General features: G+C 40.2%; 1 protein-coding gene across 3 annotated transcripts in view; it reads left to right on the forward strand.

Moving 5' to 3' along the window:
• Positions 1-25,234, forward strand: part of LOC102227988 (multiple epidermal growth factor-like domains protein 10) — a 100,565-nt gene extending 75,331 nt beyond the window's left edge. For 2 of the 3 annotated variants that reach the window (XM_023338409.1, XM_023338412.1), the window contains 10 exons: positions 5,004-5,178; positions 7,578-7,698; positions 11,616-11,759; positions 12,033-12,086; positions 13,006-13,233; positions 13,698-13,813; positions 13,900-14,002; positions 22,528-22,572; positions 22,669-22,878; positions 24,596-25,234. In XM_023338409.1, the coding sequence (XP_023194177.1) occupies positions 5,004-5,178; positions 7,578-7,698; positions 11,616-11,759; positions 12,033-12,086; positions 13,006-13,233; positions 13,698-13,813; positions 13,900-14,002; positions 22,528-22,572; positions 22,669-22,878; positions 24,596-24,762 (1,363 nt within the window). In that variant the 3' untranslated portion in view covers positions 24,763-25,234. The remainder of the gene's footprint in view (positions 1-5,003; positions 5,179-7,577; positions 7,699-11,615; positions 11,760-12,032; positions 12,087-13,005; positions 13,234-13,697; positions 13,814-13,899; positions 14,003-22,527; positions 22,573-22,668; positions 22,879-24,595) is intronic. The other variant, XM_023338411.1, reaches the window with a different exon arrangement.
• The last annotated feature ends 656 nt before the right edge of the window (positions 25,235-25,890 follow it).

Here is a 25,890-nt window from a genome sequence, read left to right on the forward strand (position 1 = left end):
CAAGCACAGGTGGCTGTTAGTTGATGGGTCAGGATTTCTTCTGAATTTACAAATGTTCTGCAAGTGTTACTTAAGATAAAGCTTGATCTATTATACTGGGAAGCAAAAAAAACCCCCAAAAACTTCCTGTAAATGCATGTGTTCCAACTTTGAAGACAATCTTCCAAAAAAGTACCAGGAGATTAGTTTTTTAAGTTCAGTCTGCTTAATTCGAAAAATTAAGTAGACTGGCTTTTTTAATTCTTATGACAGCAGTCTAATATTGACTATCACTGTTTTAATTTTGTTTGCCACAATTTCTCCTTTATGTAGCTTAAAGTTCTACTCCAACACACACACTTGGATTTACTACACAAGTTAATTCCAAGAAAAATTACATTTCTGTAAGCTTAAATTTTTTTGCTTTTTAATAAACTGGACAATGGACCTTACCACAGGGGCCCCTTTTCATTGGCTGATGCCCATTCTAAGTGGTCACGTGCGTGGCCGTCTCACAAACACACTTAGCTTCCCGTTAGTTAAGTACAGCATAATGGCAGAACTGATACAACTTCTACACCTTGAAGCCTGTCTGCTACACGGTCTTACGTTAGCTAAACAGATCAATATGCAATGTGTACTGTATCTGACATACACTAAAGATTTTATTTTAGCAGAAAAGGCTTTGGACTAAACTGTTACTCGTGTTAGCCACTCTAGCACCAAGTACAGCTAGTCAATCAACCATCGCTGTGTTCAGGGAAGCGCTGATTAATAATCGAGAAATAAGGGCGTGCTGTGGTGGCGCAGGGGGTTAGCACGCCCCACGTTTGGAGGCCTTAGTCCTCGACGTGGACGTCGCGGGTTCGACTCCCGGTCCCGACAACCTTTGCCGCATGTCTTCCTCACCCTCCTTCCTGTCTGCCTACTGTGGAAAAAATACGAGCCACTAGCGCTGCAGAAAAAAATAAATGAATAAAAAAAAATAAAAAATCGAGAAATAAATATCGAGCCTAGAAACTTGATATCGTAACGGACTGAATGTTATGTTTTTAACGTAATCTTTGCTGGTCTTGCGGGGTGCAAGGAATTGCCATGGTAACAAACTACAAAGAGAGAGTAAAAAGGTATGAGTGGTTTTGAGTTGATGACCTGTTCGGGTTATTTTATCTTTGTTTCCTTTTGCTGTGGCGCATTACAGCCGCTGTAGTTTCTAAACGTTGGACTAATTACCTCGTTCCTTTGTGAGTTTACGTCATTCACAACAAACATCAAATAGAACAAATATATTTCATAAAATTTTAACAAACAAATGGCTTCTACCATGGTAATTATGTGAAATTAAATTAATTATATCCCAACTTCAGAAGATTTGCCTTTACCTTTACATAGCTCTTTGGTTCCTCCTATCAGTCTGTAGCTTCTCATATTGAGGTCATCAAACCAAATTTCAGATCTACCATAACTGACTGACACCTGCTGGCCTCAGGTTTGCAACCAGCTTGTGACTGAGAAACCAGTAACCTCCTCCCAGATGATGACATGAACTTGTTAGTTCCTCTGTCCATTGTAGTAGCGATATATTGTGAAAATCAGGTAGAAATGATGCACTAATCGAGTCATGTTTACATAGAAACAACACGCCGCAGGCTTTGTTTGTGAGACTTGCGGTCATGTGGGTCGGTTGTGGGCGGAGCTTGGTAAGGTCCATAGTGATTTGATTTCAAACCTTAATGTATTTCATTAAATGAAGATTGTAGCAGTTTCAACAAAGTGAAATTATCTTAGATTTTATTTCTTAGTATCACAGTTGGTCCAAGAATCAAAAGGAAAAGAGGAATGTCTTGATAAAATTGTTACTGGCATGGCTAGTAACAACATATTGTCGAGAACAAGATTCAAGCTGTGTGGTTTGCTGAAAACCACAGTGAACAAGAAAAGTAATGCACAGTTATACACAAAATATTTAAATGGTGGAGTAAGAAATATATATGGGCTTGTTACAGCTTGTTGTACATAAAGGTATGCTGTAGTTTTTTAAAAAAATGCTGTTTTAAAATGGCAAAACCCTTCTATCTTCCCCTTCTCCACTTGTATTTGCACACTGCAGGTCAGCTGTCTTAAAGTCCTTAAGTTGTCTATCACTTAAAAGAAAGAAGAAAAAATGATTTTTTTAGGAATATGTAATAGAAAGCAAAGACAGGAATGGCGTAGAAAAGTCTTAAATTAACTGGCCAGTTATATGGTGGATGTTGTTGAGACGCTTATCAAGGACACGCACACACAGTTTGTTACACACATGGAATTCTTCACTTTTACACAAAGGCCTTTGTAGAAATAGAAACTTAAGCTGACGTAACACATCGGGTGATCAATGGGCATGACTTAGCTGACGTACGACATCAGGCAACCACTGGGCGTGTTTTTAGATATAAGCCATGATTCTTCCGTTTTTGATCAGATGCTGTATAATTTCGGTTATATTCACTTCACAACAAATTAGCCTGTGAGGGTGTGATGGACCGAGTTAAAAACAGGAGGAGTCACAGGACATATTAGAAAAATAGGGTTTTTTATTTTAACCCAAAGATTATAACTAACAAAAAATAAACTGAGCTCATAAAAGAGGTCAAAGAAACAAAACTGACCTCAGGCAAAAAATGTAAACAAACTGGCTGCACAAACAAACATAACTGACCTAACAAAGAAATGACACACAGGGGTTTATATACTGGCTGATCAGACCAATTAAGACACAATAGGGGTAACTAAACAGAATACAATTACAAATAACACAAAACAAATAACAGTACAGCTAAGTTTGGCTCAACTAAAGACCCAAAACTGAAAATCAAAAATATTAAACTTTAAATACTAATATTTATTTAAATACAAAACTTATCTAAAGAAAGAAACTACAAATTCCCCCTGCCAGCAGGAACTAGTGGTGCAGTCCAATCAGCATGTAAGCCTGCTGAGCCCTGGCCCCCATCCTTTGTCTGGTAACTCCAAGGCAGGTAAGTACCGGTGGGAAAACAAACAGAATTAATCTTAAGCAAACAAAATTAATTTTAAGTTGATATAAATACATATGTTAACTAAATGTGCGCGCTAACAAATAGAACAAATGCATTCAAATCAACTAATAAATGTTTTTATTGAAACTAAAGTGTTGTTGTGTTTGTATGAAAAATAAACTGTGCATAAAAAGAGTTACCGACATCAGAGTGTGGCCATGGATTTGGCCATCACAGAGGGTAAACTCTTTTCTAGGGCTAAAAAAGAATAAAAAAAGTAAACTCTGATTATTCTGTGTGGCTGATTTCCTGTTTATGTGCTCACACGTTTTTGGTTCGTCGACTTTAAATCACAACAATTGGTAGCAGAGGATGGTTCCGTGTTGAGACGCGAGCAGAGATTGGACGGGCCGTTTAAGGCAACAGCCTGCCGGGACAGTACAAGGGCGTTGGGCCCCAATAACCAGGTAAGGAAACTTTTTCCTTAAACATACACCCTTGTACTGTTTCTTTGGGCTGTCTAAATTCCATATATCAGACAACTCATATTGAGTTGTCTGATTTGTTAGTCGTGTTCTTACTGCTTTCCGTTGGTTGGTCGAAGTCTTTTATTATTCATAGGAGCAATATAAAAACAAACAAAAATAACAAAAAAAGTGTTTTGGTCGATTGGCACGCAGTGAGAATTGGCTGTCTCCCCCTTGCGTCGGACGCGGCGAAGGTACAGGCTGGGTTTTGTCAGTTGTGTCCCCGAGGAGTACTGCCCTCGACAAATAACGCACTAGCCAATCTGGGTCAGCTCAAGAAACGCTAAAAGCGGTGAGAGCTGGCCATCATAAGACAACGTAGATATTAGGTAAAGGTTGATCGCGATCTGAACCTCAGATGAAGTATAAGTATAAAGTATAAGTAAAAAAGCGTTGCCTTCGAGGACTAAAATGGGAGCTTTGAAGAGCGTGGATCCATTTCCGTGTTTTATGTAAAGCTGTGTCTTTGTCAGCTGTGTGTGTCCAACTCTGCCGCCAAGCAGACGTTTTTGTCCATACGTCGCTTTTCTGTGTGTAACAAACTAAGTGTGCATGTCCTTGATAAGCATCTCAACAATGTCCAAAGACGTTTTATTTAATTTAAATAACTAATATCTTTTGAAAAGAGAAAAGTTAGAATATTCTGCCCACTAAGCAATTAAAAATTACAATTTATTTAACAAACATTCTAGATTAGTCAAAGTCTATGTATTAAATAAAAAACAAGCAGAGAATCCCCATCAACAAGATATACAGATTACTTTAAAACTTACCCTGGTCAATATTTTTCCCCAGATTTAAAAGTGTCAGTAAATAGAAGACTTATGTAAGGCCTCTCTTCCATTTTTTGAACATTGCTGGTACTGAATTCTAAATTTGCTAAGAATTTTAAAGTCCACCCCGAGTTAGTAAGAAACATGAAGCATTATCAAACCACTCACATATGCAGTTAATACTCGCAGGGTAGCAGGGAGGATGGTACCTACCTCATCATTCATTGGCAAGGAGGGATATGTTGATAATTATTAATTATGTAATTGACATAGACTGCCTGTCAACTATGTCAATTTGTAAAGCTTACAAATTTTGGTTTTGTCAGTTTAGAAAACAAACTTTTCTGGAAATTAGGTTTTATATTAAAAGAAGTGGGAGAACTTTGAAGTGATAACACCCTGTGTTAAGTGATGAAATTACACTGTATAAAATTTATTTTTCTATATTTTAAGAACATGTCTTTCCTGAATAGAAGTCAATGGCCTACACACTAGGCCATTGTGTAGGCCATTGACTTCTATTCAGGAAAGACATGTTACTAAGATTAAAAGATTACTTTAAACTTGTTAGGAGTATAGAAAATATGGGACTTAACTGTACCATTAACCATTTTTTCTGTGATAAAACTGTGCAAAGCAGTTCAATGTAGTACTCTGACATAGTAAAGTAAATTTTTGTGATTATGTCATGTTTTCTTTTTCACTAGATGTCACCCAGTGTCAGGGGAGTGCACATGTCAGGCTGGTTGGTCAGGACTCTTTTGCAATGAGACGTGCACACCAGGATTTTATGGCAAATCTTGCAGTGACTTGTGCCAGTGCCAGAATGGAGCTGACTGCCACAGTGTGACTGGAGAATGTATCTGTGCTCCTGGCTTTATGGTAAATTAATTTGTTGCATGCACATGTATTAATTTAAGTGCATCCTGAATTATATGTATGTGTAGACACAGATACATACAAGCGAACTTTACAGTTAAGACATATGATACTAAGAGATTTTAAAAAATAGATTACGCAATAGTCTGTTGAAAATTTCAAATACAGTGAACCCTCACTATAACGCGGTTCACCTTTCACGGTCTCGCTGCTTCGCGGATTTTTTTGTGCAGTTCTTTTCCCACAGTGCATTGTATTCTGCGACCTGATTGGCTAAACAGTCTCCACATTTCTTCTCTACCTGTGTGCCAATAACGTTATAGTATTTAAATATGCATAACACAGCTTGGAAAAAGACACTAGAGAGCGGAGTCAGGCCGCAGTGTCACAGTTAGAGGCACAGTGAAATACGCAAGTCACAGTTTGTCCTACTGTACTTCGTATTGATGATTAAAATGATCATTTTACTGTAGTTATTTGTAAGAAAGCGTTCTATTTGTTTAAAAAATGCTTGGGCCTGAAAACAGGTTTTGTTCTTTGGTTTCAGTGTAGAGTATTTAATTATGCTGTATAATAATTGTAAAAAATAAAGGTAACTACTTCATGGAGTTTGCCTATCACGGGTTCTTTTCGGAACGCAACCCCTCGAAAAACGAGGGTTCACTGTATACTCCTAAAGCATATTCATTTACAGTTCTTTTCTCGCTTTTCGGAGTGTTGATGCCTCGTCTGTCCTGAATCAGCGTCCCTAGCTTTCAGCAGAGCTCCCTCCTTAGCATTCAGCCAGGGTTTCTGGTTTGGGTTACGGGTGACTATCCTGGTGGTGGTGACATCATCAGCACACTTGGAGGTGAAGCCAAGAACAGAGGAGGTGTATTCCTCGAGGTCCACCTCTCTTTCAGAAGTAGCCACCTCTCTGAAGACCTGCCAGTCTGTGTACTGAAAACAGTCCTGGTACACATAAGCTGCATCCCTGGGCCACACAGTGACTGTCTTCTTTGTTGGCTTTATCTGTCTCATCAGCAGATGATATGCTGGAACCAGTAGGATGGAGATGTGGTCGGAGGGGCCAAGATGGGGTCGAGGAAGAGCTCTGTACACATCATTAATGTTAGATTACACACAGTGCAGAGTGTTGTCTCCCCATGTAGGAAAGGTGTCGTGTCAGTAAAATCTGGGCACAGTGTCCATCAGTTTCACGTGGGTAAAGTCTACCGCAACCACGTAAAACACCTCTGAGTGTTTTCCCTGCAGTGAGCTAATGGTGTCATGTAGCTCGTTGCTGCATGCTACATGCTTCGTTGCCATTAGCACCCGGTGAGATGTAAACAATGGTGATGAACACCGCAGTAAACTCCTGAGGCAGATAGTACAGCCAGCACTTCACTGTCATAAGTTCTATCGCCTCAGAGCAGCAGATTTTAATCAGTCCACAGTTCATACACCAACCTTCATTCGCGTACATACAGAGTCCTCCCCCTGTGTTTTTCCCGACCATTGGTCGCGGCCTGCTTGGAATAACTGAAGGCCGTTGAGCTGGAAGGCTGAGTCTGGAATGTTGCTGTTAAGTCAGGTTTCCGTTAGGCAAAGAACGGCACTGTTCTTCATCTCTGCAGAAACTCTCAGCCTCAGATGTAACAAATACACTTTGTTATCCAGTGAGCGGACATTGACCAGAAACAGAGTCGGAACAGGTGGCTTCCTAGCCTCCAGCTGAACCAACGCACCTGCCCCCTTCCCCCTCTTTGGTTTTCGGGCATAATATTTTCTTGCTCCTTGCACCCTGCTGTGTCAGTCCGTTGATCTGAGGAGCCTCTGACTCCCAAGTGTGGATTTCAGCCATGGTGATATATTAACAGCCAAACTGTCTCCAATGGCCATCAGTTCGGCCAAGCTATACTTCAGCCGTAAAGTTGTCACTAAACTCTTACTCAAAGCAGCCTCATAGATGTTAAAATAGGGCATAATCTGGGGAACTCGAGAAGCCGCTGCACCTCTGTGCGCCGCCATAGCAATTGATAATCAATAGGAATATACAGTAGGTGTGATTGAATGGAAGTGACTTCTTTGTAAAGTGATTTGTGATATTTGTTGTGACTTGTGCTATATAATTAAACTGAAATTAAATGAATTTAAAAAGTAAAGTTTGTCATCATTAGAGGCTAAATCTATCCAGACATATAAAGATGCAATTTGCCAGCTTGAAGCATAATGGATGCCATCCCACAGCAGTGTGTGAGCACTCATAAAGAGCAACAGCAACCAACTGTTGTAGTTGGAGAAAGCACTGGCTGCATTGAACAGTCAAACCCTGACTAAATGATCTGTTAAAAGTAACTAAGTAAAATAGGTATTGAGAGTTTTTGCACTCAGAGCCTCTGTTTATCCATCCGATTTTCCAGGGTTCCAAGTGTGCAGTCCCATGCCCAGCTGGGGCATATGGAGTAAACTGTTCTGCAACCTGCAAATGTAAGAATGGAGTGCATTGCTCCCCTGTTGATGGATCCTGTTCCTGTACACCAGGTGAGGAGAAAGAGACAGAAGAGATGATGGTAAAGATAAAAAAGAAACAAAGGCTTATGGAACAGTGACCAGTGAATACAGGCATGGTGTGTTTATTTCTGTGTTGCTCTGCGATGGATTGCCAAGCTGTTCAATGTGTACCCTGCCTTTGCCCATTGACTGATAAGTGTGTTGGATCACAGCACATTCAACACGCCATATGTTTTGGATAGCAGCTCAATCACTTAATTAGTAAATATATTGCAGGACCAATCTTTGCAAGTGAAGTTTGTAATATTTAAACATTCTCATTTTATATTCATGGGAAAGCTTATTTTTCAGGTAACTGTGACAATTTGAATGGAGAGAAAATTAGCATATTTAAAAATGGAATGGCAAGGAATTAAAAGTCAGTGGTTAGATGACACAATGATCCAATTTAAATTGTAAGCACACTTCTCCCCAGATTAGGACCACCCTCCCATTTCAGTGATGTGCACAATGGCTTACTTTTTTCTGGATCCCAGCAAACGTCCACATATCCATCAATTTCTTTTGCTTATCTAGAGTTGGGTCGTGGGGGTAGCAGCCTAAATAAGGAGACCCAGACTTCCCTCTCTCCAGCCACTTGGGCTAGCTCCTCCAGGGGAATCCCACAGTGTTCCCAGGCCAGCAGAGAAACATAGTCCCTCCAGAGTATCCTGGTTCTTCCCCTGGATCTCCTCCCAAATGGGATGTGCCCGGAACACCTCACCAGGGAGGCATCCTAACCAGGTGCATGAGCCACCTCAACTAGCTCTACTTGACATGAAAGAGCTCTATCTGAGGCCCTCCAGGATGACTGAGCTTCTCACCGGCTCTCTAAAGGTGAACCCAGAAACCCTATGGAGTAAACTAATTTTGGCCACTTGTTTCCACGACCTCGTTCTTTGATCCAAAGCTCATGATGAAGGTAGGAACATAGATCAACTGGTAAATTGAGAGCTTTGCTTTTTGACTCAGCTCTCTCTTAACCATGACAGAGCAAATTGACTGCAGACACTGCGTCAATTTGCCTATCAATCTCCCTCAAAATTTTTCCTCAATCATGAACAAGATCCCGCTTGAACAAGAACTCCTCCTCTTGGGGCAGGACATCCTACCCAACCTGGAGAAGGCAGTCTACCCTTTTCCGGCTTAAGACCTTGGCCTTGGATTTGGAGGAACGGATTCTCATCCCAGATGCTTCACACTCGGCTGCGAATCGCTCCAGCAAAAGCTGTAGATCATGACCTGATGAAGCCAATAGGACCACATCATTCACAAAAAGCAGAGATGCAATCCTAAGGCCACCAAAATGGATCCCCTGAACACCTTGTCTCCACCTAGAAATTCTGTCCATAAAACTAATGAACAGAATCAGTGACAAAGGGCAATCTTGGTTGAGTCCAACTCTCAGCGGAAACAAGCCTGTCTTACTCCTGGCAATGCGGACCAGACTCTGACACATGTCATACAGGGAACTAACAGTTTGTATCAAAGAGCTCAGTACTGCAGACTCCAGGAGCACCTCCTACAGGGTTCCCTGAGGAACATGGTCAAGTGCATTCTCCAAGTTCACAAACACATATAGACCTTAGGCGAACTCCAGGTCCCTGCTGAGGGTGTAGAGCTGGTCCAGTGTTCCACAACTGAAAAAAACCCTCACACTGTTCTTCCTGAAGCTGAGGTTTGACTATCTGATGGACCCTCCTTTCCAGAACCCCTGAATAGACCTTGCCATGGAGGCTTAAGAGAGTTACCCATCTGTAGTTGGAGGGGGTGGTGGTCCTTTTTGAATAAGGAGACAACCACTCCATTCTGCCAATCCAGGGGAACTGTCCCTAATGTCCATGCAATACTGCAGAGCAGCATCAACCAACACAACCCTTCAACATTCAGAATTTTAAGAAACTCTGGGCGAATCTCATCCAAAGGGCCTTGCCACTTTGGCAACCTCAACACCAGAGATTGGTGAGCTCAACTCAAAGTCCCCAGGCTCCACTTCCTAAATAGAAGGCATGTTGGTGGGATTGAGGAGGTCTTCAAAGTATTCTGCCCACCGGCTCACAACATCCCGAATTGAGGTCAGCAGCGCATCATCCCCAATATAAACAATGTTGGTGCTCTAATGCTTCGCTGTGAATCTGGGCAAAAATCCTTCTCTATGGCCTCTTCAAACTCCTCCCATGCCTGAGTTTTTGCCTCAGCAACCACCCACATGTTATTTGCACTGCTGGTACCCATCAGTGGCTTCTGGTGTCCCACATGGCTCCTTTTTCAGCTTAGGTTCAGCAGACGAACCACTTAGGTTCAGATCAAGAGGGATATTGCTCCCAACCACCCCCCTCAAGGTCTCACTGTCATTGTCCATGTGAGCATTCAAGTCCCCCAGCAGAAGAAAGGAGTCCCCAGGAGGAACATTCTCCCGTACCCCCTCTAAGGATTACATAAAGGGTGGGTAATCTGAACTATTGTTTGGTCACGTAAGCACAAACAGTCAGAACCTGTCCCTCCAGTCAATAAGCAGAGGAAGGCTACCTTCACATTCACTGGGGTGAACCCCAAATTTGCCCACTCCTGCCAGGCCCCTCTCAGCAGGGGGTAACTCCAGAGAGAAAGAGTATCCAACCCCTCTGAAGGGGCTGGTTCCACAGCCCGAGCCATACGTTGAGGTGAGACCAACTATTAGCCGGAACCTCTCAACCTCATGCACTAGCTCAGGTTCCTTCCCCACTAGAGAGGTGACATTCCATGTCCCAAGAGCCAACTTCTTGTAGCTGAGGATCAGGGGCCTCATGCATAAAAGAGTGTGCAGACAAATTTAGAAAAGTGCAATTCTGCATGTGCATGGATCTCTCTATTGCACTTGTTTTAATTGGTAATGATGCCAAAAGTCATCATTATCATACTCTCCTTCTGTCTGGAGACATGTAGGGACAGTGACAGGAAAAGGTAGAGAGCTGGCTGAGATGATTCCCAAGAGCTCCTCAAGGTTTCCTTCAGAAAATTAGCTAATTTCGGTGCTTCAGGCGCCTGGGCAATCATTCATCCAGCAGCCCCTCGTGTTTTTGAGTTAAATAATGTTTAAAGTTGACAGGAAATTTGAAAATATCACTTGATGATTGTATTATTGACAGATTAAAACCTGAACACCAATTATAAAGTCTTAAAAAATGTAAATATTTTAAAAAGACTGAAATAAATAAGCAATGCTTAGCCTGGTGGGGGCACAGGTAAAGACTGGTGGCCCACCAGACTTATAATACACTGAGGGAAACCCTGCACCTAACACTTGGGCAGGATTTAAGCTGTTTTATTGTGGTGTTGATAGGAAGAGAAATTGAGTAGTATTTCTAAAGGAGCCCCTTGGCCAGTAATGTGAAATGAGATGAAAAGAGTAGATAGACTGATTTGTCTGAAGGTAAAAATTAATGATAATAGTTAATTTAATATTGTCAGTTATGCTTGGATGTGATGTATATAGAAGAGAGAGAAATTCTAGAAGGACATAGATGCTTGAACATTGAACTTCCTAGGGAAGAAAGAGTGGTGTTCAGATCTGATCTGAATGGACATGTTTGTAAAGGAAACAGAGATGATAAAGTGATGGGCAGGTTTGGTGTCAAGGAATGGAAATTTTATGATGGATTGTGTTTTAAATATTTTGTCTTTATATGTGTCAAAACCCATAGGCAAAATGCTTTGTAAAAACAATACTTTTCAAGAGTGAGTGCTTTCCTGCAAATTCCAAACCCAATAATAACTACTTGCAGTTCTAGTTCCTTTTAAATATGTTTAGATGATTGGATTGATTTGTAAAGCACCTTTTCATTTGAGATGAATCTGCACATAGTAAATAAACTTAACTGATCTGAAATGTGTCCTCTGAAGTAACAGAAATGTAACTGTGTGGGCAGGTCACTGTGACAGTGTGTGTGCAGAAGGATGGTGGGGGCCAAACTGTTCGCTGCCATGTAATTGTAAGAATGGGACCTCCTGTTCTCCAGACAAAGGAACCTGTGAGTGTGCACCTGGATACGAGGGCATCTTCTGTCAGAAAAGTAAGGACATAATTAGCATCTCTTAACACCACAAGATCATCATAAAACACTGGACAGTTTTTTTGTTTTAAAAAAAACCAAAACATGTTTTGAAATCCTTCCTTAAGTGAATGTCAATATAAAGTAGACCTGCAATGCTTTGGTCTGAATTCCTGGTTATTGTAGCTCCACAGATCCCTGGTTTACCTCTGTTCTGAGGCGTTTTAGAGCAACTCATTTTGCTGCGATCTTTTTAAATGTGAATGAGACACTTCACTCCTTGCCTCCCTCCAGGTTGCAATGTGGACAGAGTGGAATGGGTCTCCTCTACTCTGATTGTTGGTGAAGGTATTGTGTTGAACGCATTTCTGTGTGAGACTGGCTGCAGTGCTGAGGAAACGAGAGAAACTAATGGCGTCTAATGACCTATCTTGCTGCTTACTCAGGACAGACAGGCTGCAGACGAGTGGCAGAAAAAATTAATTGGTAGATTTATCACTAGTTGTTGTTTTGAAGAAAAAAACTCACTAAGAGAGTTAAAAATCCATAAACATAGTCCCAAAAATAAATAAATAACTCGAAGCTTAGAGACAAAGGAGATAAGCTGACCACAGTGCTTCTTTCATCCAGAACACATCCCCACCCACCCCCTCTGCTTATCCCTTCACTCGGGGGTGTCTCCTTTTTCAGGTTGGGACTGGGGAGGGACTAGTGATGCATTCATAGGGTGTCAGACAAACCATACTCGCAGTGAATTTGCCGGCGAAAGTTTATTATTTGAACGATAATTTATACTCGATGGTTGCAAAATAGCCATTTTAACAATCGTAAATTGAAAATATTGCGATACATCGAGTATACTTGATACATTGTCCAGCCCTACATCCAGGTCTCATTCATCCGACCTAAACGTCACTGATATTCGACAAATGCCACTATTCTGCGTCCTGATGCGAACAAGCAGGACAAATAACTATGATGAGCATCCATGTTTACTACTGCAAACACTGAGCACTTCTTTTTACGGTGGTTGGCAGAACACCGAGAACGCGGACGCTATTGAGCCCTCTACTGTGCATACGGGACACTTTCAGGTCGTTTCACACTTCAGAACACATACAGGTCTCATTTATTTGGAAGTGTGAATGGCCATGGCAAAAAAATCTGATTTAACAAAAAATCGGAATTAGGTCACTTCACGCTGCAGTTTCCATCTGACTTATTTGGTTGAGAAATAGAATGAAACTGTTTCTTCTTCTCTTTGCAGGTGGTGTAGTGCTGTTTGGAAACTTCAACAATTTGACCAGCGCATCCTTACACGTAGACAACTACCAGATAGGAGTCATTGCAGGAATCATAGTTCTAGTGTTTTTGGTACTTCTTGCCCTGCCCCTATTCATCATCTACCGAAATAAACAGAAGAGTAAAGAGGCAACCATGCCAGCTGTAATCTACACTCCTGCTATCAGGGTCACATCTAATTATACTATGGCAGGTGAATTAAAGTTGGATATTGATTAAAATGTAATTGTATGTCCCCCATAATCAAACATATGTCTAATAAGTGCTCAGTTACTTTTTGATACCTACAAACTTCAGGCATCTAATGGCATGATGTTATACAACATGCCATCACTCCAGTTACCATACCCCTTACACAACATGTTGTATCACAACATGTTGCTTTGATACAACATGTGATACATGCCTATCATGTATCACAACATGATACATGATGCGTGACATGTTGTGACATGTCACAACTGTGGCAGTAGTCACAACATGCCATAGCTTTTTCAATGCAGAAACTACTCCTGGACCAGCATTTCTGTGCTATTTCTGTCCATGAAACTGTGCCCTCATAACTCTACAGACAGTCAAAATATGTCTTTTGAAGCCAACTCAAAAGAATTATGCAGAAAGCTCTGCTAATACTTATTGTCCTATTTTACCTTTCAGATACTTACACTCCATCATATGAAGCCCACCCCAGCAACTACTTTTCCAACCCCAGTTACCATACTCTTACCCAATGCATCAGTCTGCCTCATGTCAAGAGTGGTCAATGTGCAAAGGTAAGAGCACATATATGCATACTGTGCAGAGGGATGAAAACAAATCCCTAAACAATCTGTTTTTTGTACTATTATGTTACACATAGGCTGATAGCAATCTGTTTCCTAACATGGAGAATGTGGCTCTTGGTGCTCATACTGCAACCAGGCTTAGCAACTGGAAACAAGGGGTCCACTTCAATGAACTGGGTGAGTTACAGAGTGCAGACAGTTTAAACAGATTGTTCAGTGTCACATGTTGGTGGTGTTTCATAATTTAATTATAAATCTTCTTACAGTTTGCAAAAAATTATTTGACTTACAATTAATTGTCAATTATTATTGGATTAAAATTAGTTCCAGTTCATTAACGTGTAACTAACCCCTAAATCGAATATTTTGTGCTGATAAATTGTCTAAAAAAGTAACTTGGGGTTCCCTCTATAATTGTGATATTTTTGTTTAAATTTAGGATAGTTCTGTAATATTGTACCTATTGGTACAACGTCTCAGTTGGTACAACTTTGTTACAGTTATGTGTTTGGGTATAAAACCATCTCATTCAGACAGAGCCCATCTGGTGGCGAGTCAGGAGTTGGAATAGCGAGCTGAGCGTGATTGAAGCGAGCGTTTATTGGTAACATTATGCAGTTTTGCAAATATATGATTTATTTGCAGTGTGTATACACAGTGGGATGGGTTTCCTCTGCTCTGACTACTGTACAGTTATCCATGGTGTTGAATTGAACTGTGTCAGACTAACTGCCGTGCTTAGGAAGTGGGAGAGGCTCACGGCAGCTCTCGCTCCTCTGAACAGTTGCTAAATATAGCAAAGTTTTATCATTCCTCCAATGTCCGAGAGGAGGACATTGTAATGTCCTTCCATTCCAGCTACAACAACAACAGTTTCTGTCCACTTCGTGGTCACAAAGTGGCAAAGAAGTCTTCTCCTCACTGACAGGACTTTAAATGAACACACGTCTTTTCAGGGGACTAAGTATTTAACATGTTTTGTTCTTTTTATTTTACTATTGAGCAGCCTGATAGATGTCTGTTTTGTTATTATTTATGTACGGTATATGTCTAAGTTTAGCAATATGAGAAAATCATTTGTTAATCTACAGTATACAGCACTTTTTTAAATTCGGCAAATAAAAATTCTAGCCCTTCTTATTGTTGTAGTGCACCCATTTTTCTTTCTGTGCAACACCAATGTTCATTTACTATGGAGAGCCATGTCAGCCAAAATTAAATAAATAGGGAAAATAAATAAATGTGTAAAATAAATAAATAAATGAGTAATTGGCATCTTTATTCCCATTTATATTTAATCATTTATACATTTATTTATTCCCAAATTTATTTCTGCCTGCCCTTTTTTCCATTTCCCTATTTTCCTTTTTCATTTATTCTTTTCCATTATTTCCTTTTCATTTATCTATTTTTCATTTATCTCTTTTATTTATCAATTTATCCCTTTTTCATTTATCAATTTTTAATTGATCTGTTTTTTATTTATCTATCTTTCATTTATCGCTTTTTCATTTATCAATTTTTAATTGATCTGTTTTTCATTTATCTATCTTTCATTTATCCCTTTTTCATTTATCAATTTATCCCTTTTTCATTTACCCTTTTCCAATTTTCCATTTTCACTTATCCTTTCTAAATTGTCCATTGTCATTAAGTTTTTTTCATTTATTCTTGCAATTTACCTTTTTTCATTTATCAGTTTTTCCGCAGAACTGGGAAAAAAGGAAAATAAATATATACTAATGCGGAGGGGCAGCGTCATCAGGCTACAACTTCTCCAATAGAGCTTTGGAACTGACGTCACTGGTCACATACCAAAACAGACTTTTTCCGGCATTTTCATTGTGCTACCGACTGCAGTGAAGTTGCTTCAAGTTGGATATTGGATATCCGCGCTCCGCGGAGTAAGGAGCGTTTAGCTCAAGGTTGATCCAATTTATGAACGCTAATTCCGGCCAACTGTTCTCTACCGCTCCCTCCTCAAGCGCTCGGAGGTTTATATTGGGACCGTAAATTTCCGAAGCAAACACTCCTGTAAATAAATGCCTTGTGACCAACTGATACAAAAAAGTGGTAATTTATGCTATTACACGAGGCACACTATCCTCTATTAAAATTCTAAGTGACAGACTGGCGACCTGTCCAGGGTGACCCCGCCGCTCGCCCAGAACATTAGCTAGAGAGGCAGCAGCACCTCCCGACCCCACTAGGGACAAGGGTGTAAGAAAATGGATGGATAAATAATTTTAATATTAAATATGTTTTCTTCAATAGCTTCCAAATCGTGTGCCCCATTAACTCAAAATCAGTGTGAAATTATTCTACTACTTTTTTATTTAACTAATTTTAGATTTAAAATATATATTTTTTAAATGTTCATAAAATGTATTACCTCAGATGATCATCACATTTGTTACCTGTAATGTTCAATTACATAAAATTCTAGGACAGGATATAATTCATTACATGTTCACTTCTTACCTGAAATATGTTAAATACAAGAAATATTTACTTAAAGTGTGATCAATTTCATAATATTTACCTTTATTGTTTACTCTGAGCTGTTTAATTACAAATTAAGTGTTTAAAGATGGGCTCTTTCATCTGGTTTGCTTGTTACATTAAATGTTTACTGCAATAATTGAATATAATTGTTTACTTTAATCATATAAAATGTTTATTTAAAATATAATCTTTCATTACATGCATGTTTATTACTTGAAACATTTTAGATATCACATTTTTACTTGAAATGTGATTAATTTCATCACCTGTTTCCATGCAACTTGAAGTGCTTGAATCAAACGTTTCATCAATGTTTACCACATTAAATTATGAAATGAGAGAAAACAGCCACTTCCAACTGAACACATACACTGCCTGGCCAAAAAAAAAGTCGACACCTGGATTTAACTAAGCAAATAGGTACAAGCCTCCTATTGGATAAGTACTGCATAGGCGATTATCTTTCAGCTGGCAACAAGTTATTTAACCCCAGCTGATGCAATGAGTAACTCCTCATTTCTTAAACAACCATGGCAAAAGACACATCCTGTGGTCGTGGAAAAGACTTTAGTCTGTTTAAGAAGGGTCAAATCATTGGCATGCATCAAGCAGAGAAAACATCTAAGGAGATTGCAGAAACTACTAGAATTGGGTTAAGAACTGTCCAACGCATCATTAAAAACTGGAAGGATGGTGGGGAACCATCGTCTTCCAGGAAGAAATGTGGTCGGAAAAAAATCCTGAATGATTGTGATCGGCGATTACTTAAACGTTTGGTCAAATCAAATCGAAGAAAAACAACAGCAGAACTCAGGAGTATGTTTAATTGTGAACGCAAAAGCATTTCCACACGCACAATGCGAAGGGAACTCAAGGGGTTGGGATTGAACAGCTGTGTAGCCGTAAGAAAACCTCTAATCAGTAAGGCTAACCAGAAAAAATGGATTCAGTTTGCTAGGGAGCATAAAGATTGGACTCTGGAGGAATGGAAGAGGGTCATGTGGTCTGATGAGTCCAGATTTACCCTGTTCCAGAGTGATGGGCGCATCAGGGTAAGAAGAGAGGCAGGTGAAGTGATACACCCATCATGCCTAGTGCCTACTGTACAAGCCTGTGGGGGCAGTGCTATGATCTGGGGTTGCTGCAGTTGGTCAGGTCTAGGTTCAGCAACATTGTGTGCCCAAAGAATGAGGTCAGCTGACTACCTGAATATACTGAATGACCAGTATTAAAAAAGAGGATCATTTAATGGTAGCTTTGGACAAAAAGTTTTGGCTCTTTCCTCTTTTCTCTTCCGAGTCCCTGGCGAGTGACGTTCTCCGTGGGCGACGTGCAGCGACGGCGTGCTGCTAAAACGAAACAACAACAAAGCGTGTTGACGTCACAGATCACAGAGTTTAATCTCATACAAAGCAATCGACAACAAAGCTGCAGAGGAACAGAGATATGCATTTTCTCATAAAAATAAAAACACACAAGGGGAAGACAGACAAACATAATACAAAGACAAAAAAGCAAAAATAGCGGCCGCTCTCTCTCTCTTGGCGTGCTCCGTGTACGTAATTTTATACCAAATAGGTGTTTCCCTATTTAATTTATGCAGCCAAGGCGTTCCGTTCTTTGACCAATTAGAAACTCCCTCAGGGACTCAGAAAAACTTGGAAACTCCCCTCATTATGGCAAAGTGTCTGGTTTTTGTCTAAGTAAAAGGGCGGACCACCTCGTGTTCATCTCTGTCTGGTACGGGCAGAGACGCCAAAGAGTCTCTTGCCCCCCCCCCATCGGAATGTAAATTTTATTGCTGTGGTGTCAGCGGGGGAGGAAAAAAGGGCCCTGCTTTGTCTGCTTACCGCATCTCAGACGAGACCTGTTCCAAATAAGAGTATTGTATATAACTGTTACACATGTCGTAGATTAACTGTATTAAGCACTCAAATTAATCCTTTTTCTTAACACCAGGTTATTCCATCAATGGATTTTGTCTTCCCAAATGGAACGGGCATATTCCAAGATGACAATGCCAGGATTCATGGGGCTCACTTTGTGAAAGAGTGGTTCAGGGAGCATGAGACATCTTTTTCACACATGGATTGGCCACCACAGAGTCCAAACCTTAACCCCATTGAGAATCTTTGGGATGTGCTGGAGAAGGCTTTGCGCAGTGGTCAGACTCTCCCATCATCAATACAAGATCTTGGTGAAAGATTAATGCAACACTGGATGGAAATAAATCTTGTGACACTGCAGAAGCTTATTGAAACAATGCCATAGCGAATGTGGGCTGTAATCAAAGCTAAAGGCGGTCCAATAAAATATTAGAGAGTGTGACCATTTTTTGGTGGTGACCTTTTTTTGGCCAGGCAGTGTATATTCTTATGTACATATATGTATGGCAAAATAATGTTTCATTAAGCATTACTTTTACCTTGTCTCCAAACATTCACTGAACGTAAACAAAGGGTTTCCCCAGTATATTATAAGCCTGGTAGCCTTATAATACACTGCCCCTCTCCCAGTAAATTCTGGGAGAGGGGCTCTAGTTTAATTGGCCAACCTTAAAAGCAATCAGTCATAATTGTCATTTACTGAGATGTATTTGTGAACAAACAGAGCTCAAACAGATTGAACTCACAGCATCAGATTGTAAAAGTGCAAAAAAACACTCTTCGTAGTTAGATTATTCCTTCCATCCTTGACAAGCTCATAGTCGCCGCTTGTCCAGAGCTCGGTCGATTATAAAGGACTCCTTCCACCCTCAGCATGGTTTGTTCTCCCTGCTGCCCTCTGGGAAAAGGTTCAGCAGCTTCAAATGAAGAACAACCAACAACACAATCTGGAGTACACACCGAATGGACCACTGGATGGAAATAAATCTTGTGACACTGCAGAAGCTTATTGAAACAATGCCACAGCGAAATGCGGGCTGTAATCAAAGCTAAAGGCGGTCCAACAAAATATTAGAGAGTGTGACCATTTTTTGATGGCAACTTTTTTTTTGGCCAGGCAGTGTATTTCAACACAAATGGTTCATGTTACTCTTCAGAGTGTGCAGCCTTGCTGAGCTCCTCTCCTGGAGTTTCCTCTTCAGCCTCCGCTACGGTGTTTTCATTATTAACCTCTTCTGGGGTAAATAATGAAAACATAATCTTCGTAACTTGCTCCCCCACTTGTTGATCCACCATGGTTTTGCTGTATTGCCTCTTTAATTGACGCGCATGTCAGTCCGATGTTGTGGCATTTACCTCGCAGTGACCCAGATTCAGAACTGGAACCCAGTCTGGATTTAGCTAATCAATTTCATATGTCGGTTTGCCTGTAAGAGGACATATCAGAACACATATTGGTATTAATGCTGTAAATTAGATAACACTAGTAAAATAGTTCACTTCACAATAATGGAATAACCTCGATGTCCACTGACAAAACTCGGACTATCCTACATTAAAAAAATATAAGCCCGACCTAAACAAGGTCGACCCACTTAAATGTAACACAAGTGACATTTAACATCAACGTAACTGCTGGAAAGCGGAAGACGCGATGGATGGAGGTCCTTATCAGCTGGGACTTGGACGGTGATTGGACGTGACGTATCTTGGACCAGCGTTGATTGGTCGACGGTGATGAGCGGGGTGCACTGGTTGGATGATGCAGGTGGGGCTAGAGAAAGTCTTCCAGTTTGAATGGACCTTACCAGAGGGGCCGCTTTTCATTGGTTGATTGCCCATTCTAGTGGTCACGTGCGTGGCCGTCTCACAAACAGACGCATCCCGTTAGCTAAGTACAGCTAAAGGCAGAACTGATACAACTTCTACACCTTGAAGCCTGTCTTACGTTAGCTAAACAGATCAATATACAATGTGTACTGTATCTGACATACACTAAAATTTTTATTTTAGCAGAAAAAGGCTTTGGACTAAACTGTTACTCGTGTTAGCCACTCTAGCACCAAGTACAGTTAGTCAATCAACCATCGCTGTGTTCAGGGAAGCTCTGATTAATAATCAAGAAATAAATATCAAGCCTGGAAACTTGATATCATAACGGACTGAATGTTATGTTTTTAACGTAATCTTTGCTCGTCTTGCGGGGAGCAGGCGGTTGCCACGGTAACAGGTGTGCTTAAACTACAAGGAGAGAGAGAGTAAAAAGGTATGAGTGGTTTTGAGTTGATGTCCTGTTCGGGTTATTTTATTTTTGTTTCCTTTTGCTGTGGCGCATTACAGCCGCTGTAGTTTCTAAACGTTGGACTAATTACCTTGTTCGTTTGTGAGTATACGTCATTCACAACAAACATCAAATAGAACAAATATATTTCATAAAATTTTAACAAACAAATGGCTTCTACCGTGGTAATTATGTGAAATTAAATTAATTATATCCCAACTTCAGAAGATTTGCCTTTACCTTTACAGAGCTTTGGTTCCTCCTATCAGTCTGTAGCTTCTCATATTGAGGTCATCAAACCAAATTTCAAATCTACCATAACTGACTGACACCTGCTGGCCTCAGGTTTGCAACCAGCTTGTGACTGAGAAACCAGTAACCTCCTCCCAGATGATGACATGAACTTGTTAGTTCCTCTGTCCATTGTAGTAGCTGATATATTGTGAAAATCCGGTAGAAATGATGCACTAATCGAGTCATGTTTACATTGAAACAACGCGCTGCGAGGCTTTGTTTGTGAGACTTGCGTTCACGTGGGTCGGTTGTGGGCGGCGCTTGGTAAGGTCCATTTGCGCCTAGGCTTCATTTTACCCCATAGTGTTACAATAACGATCATCAAATAGGTTAACATATTTCTTAAAGTACATAATTATTACATTTTGACAAACTAATTTTAAAAATGGCAATTATGCAATATCAAATTTTAGACCAATATAAATGAGCAATTTGCTTAGTCATTAGCATCTTTACAGAAACCAAACTGTTTAGATTTATATCAAGGCAGAATACATATTTTACATATCAAAACATCAGCAATTGTTTCAGCTTTAATTTAAGCCTTATTTCTCCACCTATTGGTGCACCCTTATTTATAGTAATCGGGAAGAAGTAAGGGCACAATAATCATTTTTGTGAGAGATTTCAGCTAATCCCACATTGGAACAGAATGGTTTTGTGGACATGATTCAGTGCGTAGTAATGGGACATGCATCAGCGTCTTTAGCGTTAGTGGCTACCCAAACGAGTAATGTATATACTAGTTTGAGAAATCCTAGAAACGGTCAAATCTGACACTACTCCGTTTTTGTTTACATTTTGTGAAGAAGGAAGTTGCTCTGGTCTACTTCAGAGGTTTTGTGTCGATTCCTAGTTCTTGGTGTAGCGCCACCACCGGCGAACAGGGGAACAGGTTTTTCCTGACAATTTGGGTTGTTTGACACAATGAAGAAAGAATGTGAACCACAGCAGCTGAAAATGTAACAAGTATTGCAATTTTGGTTCAGAGTCGAAATGAATCTATTGGACTATCATTTATAAAAACACCTTTGCTTTGTGAAACCGGACAACATGGCTCAGATATTCTCGAACAATCATCTTCACAACTCTCTTCTTCCCCCTGGGTGGTAGAGGCAGGAGGTACACTAACGGCAACAGTACATTACACTGAATGCTAGCATTGTTATTTTTTTGTTTTTCTTCCAGCTTTCTCTTACACATAGCTCTGTTTTCACACAATTTATGTTTCAGCTTTTTTTGTATGCTTTTGAGTTCTGACCAATCACCAGAATTAAATGCTCTCTTTTTGTTATTACGTAGAGTTTTCAGCCCTCATGGTTTGTTGTTGGGTAACATTTGGCCTTTTTTGTGGGGATAGAATTGTCCACACAGAAAGCAATGTAGTCAGAGATGCACACAGCTGAACTGTCGATGTTTTAGTGTATTCTTTAAAGGTAGTTGTAGATAAACCTTTATGTAAGGAATCTCTCAATCAGGATGACATAATGAACCTGAAATGTATCTGGGGCACCAGCACCCCTCCAAACCCCACTAGGAACACTTGATTTGCATAGTTGCAAATCAGGTGTGTGAGCAACTATAACGTAATGAGCTGTTTGAAGAACGTTTTTTCTAAAAATACATCAACATGGTGAGGACTTGCTAAAGGAACTGCAGCCTTATCTTGTTTGTAATGTTTCTTACTTATGACCTCTTTAACAATGTACTTTAACTTAAACCTTTCTTTATACTAGGAGCCTGTGGAGTTGACATGACTTGCATTGGAAAATCACTGCAAGGTATGTCCTACTTGTTTAAGTCAAGGTGTGATTTAAACTGTAAATCTTATAATTGATATTTATCTAAACCTTATCTATCCTATTTTTGTTACTCAGACATGGTAAAGGGTGCTGACTATCTTGCAAGTTCCTCTTCTCTTGTCAGCTCTGAAAACCCATATGCCACAATAAAGGACCCCCCCTCGCCAACATCCAAAAACACTGAAAGTAGCTATATGGAAATGAAATCACCCACCAGGAGAGATTCAGCATATGCAGAAATTAGTGACACCAGTCTGACTAATAACCAGAAGGTTGATAAAGCGGGTAAGGATTTTAATAATAGATTTGATTTTTTTTTTTTGCAGTGTAATGAGTAATTATAAGCATGTGAAAACACAAAATTATTCAGATTTTTTTATGTTGGGTTCCAATAGAAATATAAATAAATTCCCTATAAAAGAAGTGATCATCCTTTGCTTTTAAAATCAATCATGATAAAGAAAAATGGGCTTTTGACAAAAATAAATACATAAAAAACAACAGTGGAAAAAGTGATAACTGATTTCTACAACAAAATAGTATATCAAGACATTTTGGACAATTCCATGGTCCACACTTTGTGGGGACAGTTTGCAGCTGGCCCTCTTCTCTTCCAACATGACTGTGCACCAGTGCACAAAGCAATGTCCTTAAAGACATGGGTGGCAGAGTCTGGATTGGATGAACTTGACTGGCCTGCACAGAGTCCTGACTTCAATCCGATAAAAAACCTTTAGGATGAATTAGAGCAGAGACTGAGAACCAGGCCTTCTTGTCCAACATCAGTATGTGACCTGGCAAATGCGCTTCTGGAAGAATGGTCAAAAATCCCTATAAACGCTCCTAAACCCTAAACCTTGTGGACAGCCTTCCCAGAAGATTTAAAGCTGTTTTAGCTGCAAAGGGAGGAGCGACGTCAAATTGAACCCTGTGGGTTAAGAATGGGATGGAATGGGACAGTGGCTGTGCCCACTAGCTTCCCAAGCTCATATGCGAGTCAAGGCAGGTGAGCGAACACTTTCGGCAATATAGTGTATGTCAGCTGGAACTTGTAACTTCTTCAGTGTAGTCATAGTCTGTCTCTCTCAGACCAACAGAGTTCACTCAGTTTGTCAAGAGTGGTCTGATTAGTAGACAGATTTACACGTGCCATATTCCTTCCAGAGGAAAAAAATCCATGGGATGTTCAGTGCATTAAAGATTTTTTGTATCCATCCCTTCTCAAAAATATTTTTCTGAGTTGCTTGGATTGTTTTTTTTTTTCATACTGTAATGCTATCCAGGAATACCGATCAGTGGCTTTATATCACAATCTCTTGAGACACACTTACTGCACTAATGTGATCTTCATTCTACTCATTGTGAGACTACTAGCACCATTTGACTGGACCTAACATTAAAGGATTAAAAAAATGATTTGTCAAAAAAGCAAAATTTTGTTGATCAAGGTTGATTTATAAAAGGGCAAAACATCCAAGGGGAAATATATATAAAGACTACATAACTATCCTTTTATGTATTTTCAGGTATATCAGTCGATGCCGATAATTAGTGATTATTTTTTTTGTGTTAAATATTTGACAAACTGATGACTGGATTGGGCTGTTTTAATTTCTTTCATATAATAAGCTCTAAGTTGTAGGTATCATTTGAAGTAACTCTTATCTATATTACAAGTTTTTTTCATATTTTGGAAGCTGTCCATCCTTCATCAATGCACACCATGCTGCAATTCCCTTGTTTGTCTACTGTTTAAATTCTGTGTCAAATTTAGGCAGCATATATTGATTATCTTATGCAATTTCAATAGGTTATGTCGTTCTAGATCTTATATGTCCGCCATTGTTTGAGTGTGAAACCTGAAATAGGGTCTATTTGGTTTGGTTGCATCGATAGAGTTCAGCATTAAGAGCCAAATTGAGGTTATCAGATAAGTCAAAAGTAATTAAACATTTTATGTTTATGAATTACAAGATGCAAGCAGATTTATTTTTGATTTCAGAGATGAGTATCAAAACCATCCAACCCACTGGAGTTAGCGACATCCATCTGCAGTTTGGAAAGGAGCCAATTGACCAGGCAAAAAGCAACCAGATCTCCTGTGATTGTGACACCCTGCCACCCACAGAAACCTTTTTGTCAGAGACCAAGGAGGTGGATTGTGAGTAAAGGCAAAGAGACTCAGAACCAAGACCAGCTCTCAAGTCCTGTCTTTGGCTCCTGCACGAGATGACCTTTATTAAATATCCCTGGAGTATATACAGTATTATTATGATTATTGTTGTTTTTATTATTATCAATATGTCTGAGATTATTTCTTTCTATCAGATGGATCTGTGATAGAATAGAGTCCTTCTATTTATCAGTATCCTTTATGTAAAGAAATTATGATTCCTTTCTTCTGAAAGGAAAGATTTGTACTTTTTCACATTTATTCTTATTATTGCAAAATGTATGCGACAGAGTGGCGACCTGTCCAAGGTGACCCCGCCTCTCGCCCGGACCGTTAGCTGGAGACCACCAGCACACTCATGTCGGATCTCTCCCGCACATACAAACATTGCTGCAGACTAGTGATGTGTCGGTCGCGAACGATCCGGCTCTAAGAGCCGGCTCTTTGAAGTGAACGATTGGAACCGGCTCCACAATGGGAGCCGTTTTAGGATCCTATTTGGGAGCCGGGTTTTTTTCTACAGTATATCGCTGTCTCTCCGCCTCCCTGTCGTTGTGCTTGTGCTCTGCAAGTGCCAGAGCCGATAATTTTTCCCCACATCGTTTTTTTTTGTCCTGTGGTGCCTCGCTGTCTCTCCCCCCCTTCTCCCTCTCCTTGCGCGTTTTGCTCTTCTGTCAGTGCTAGTGCGAAGAGTTTTTTTCCCTCGGTTGGTCCACTGCCCTCATGTCAAGCATGTGCTCCACACATCTGACCAATCACACATAGTTTCAATTAATAATGTGGCGGGAAAACACTGAAAAAAAAAGTTTATCTCCACTTTTTTTGTGGAAACGGCAGGCAATTGGCCAAGCTGTATAGCGTTCGTCGGCAGGTGTTTATGTACAGACACTCACTCAGCGGTCAAGAAGCACAGAAAGAAGGGGAGTCAGTGTGAGAACTGAATAGGTGAAAATAAATGAGTGACAGAAAACGGAGCAAGATTTGGACTCATTTTAATGCTACATCAAGCTCCAGGGCAGAGTGCAGACTGTGCAAAGTCAGCATTTCCTATCGTGCAGGCTCGACAAACAACCTGCACAGGCACAAGCGGACATCACACGCATCGGTATTGCTATAGCATTGTT

This window comes from Xiphophorus maculatus, chromosome 8, assembly GCF_002775205.1.
Source record: "Xiphophorus maculatus strain JP 163 A chromosome 8, X_maculatus-5.0-male, whole genome shotgun sequence".
Lineage (NCBI taxonomy): Eukaryota > Metazoa > Chordata > Actinopteri > Cyprinodontiformes > Poeciliidae > Xiphophorus > Xiphophorus maculatus.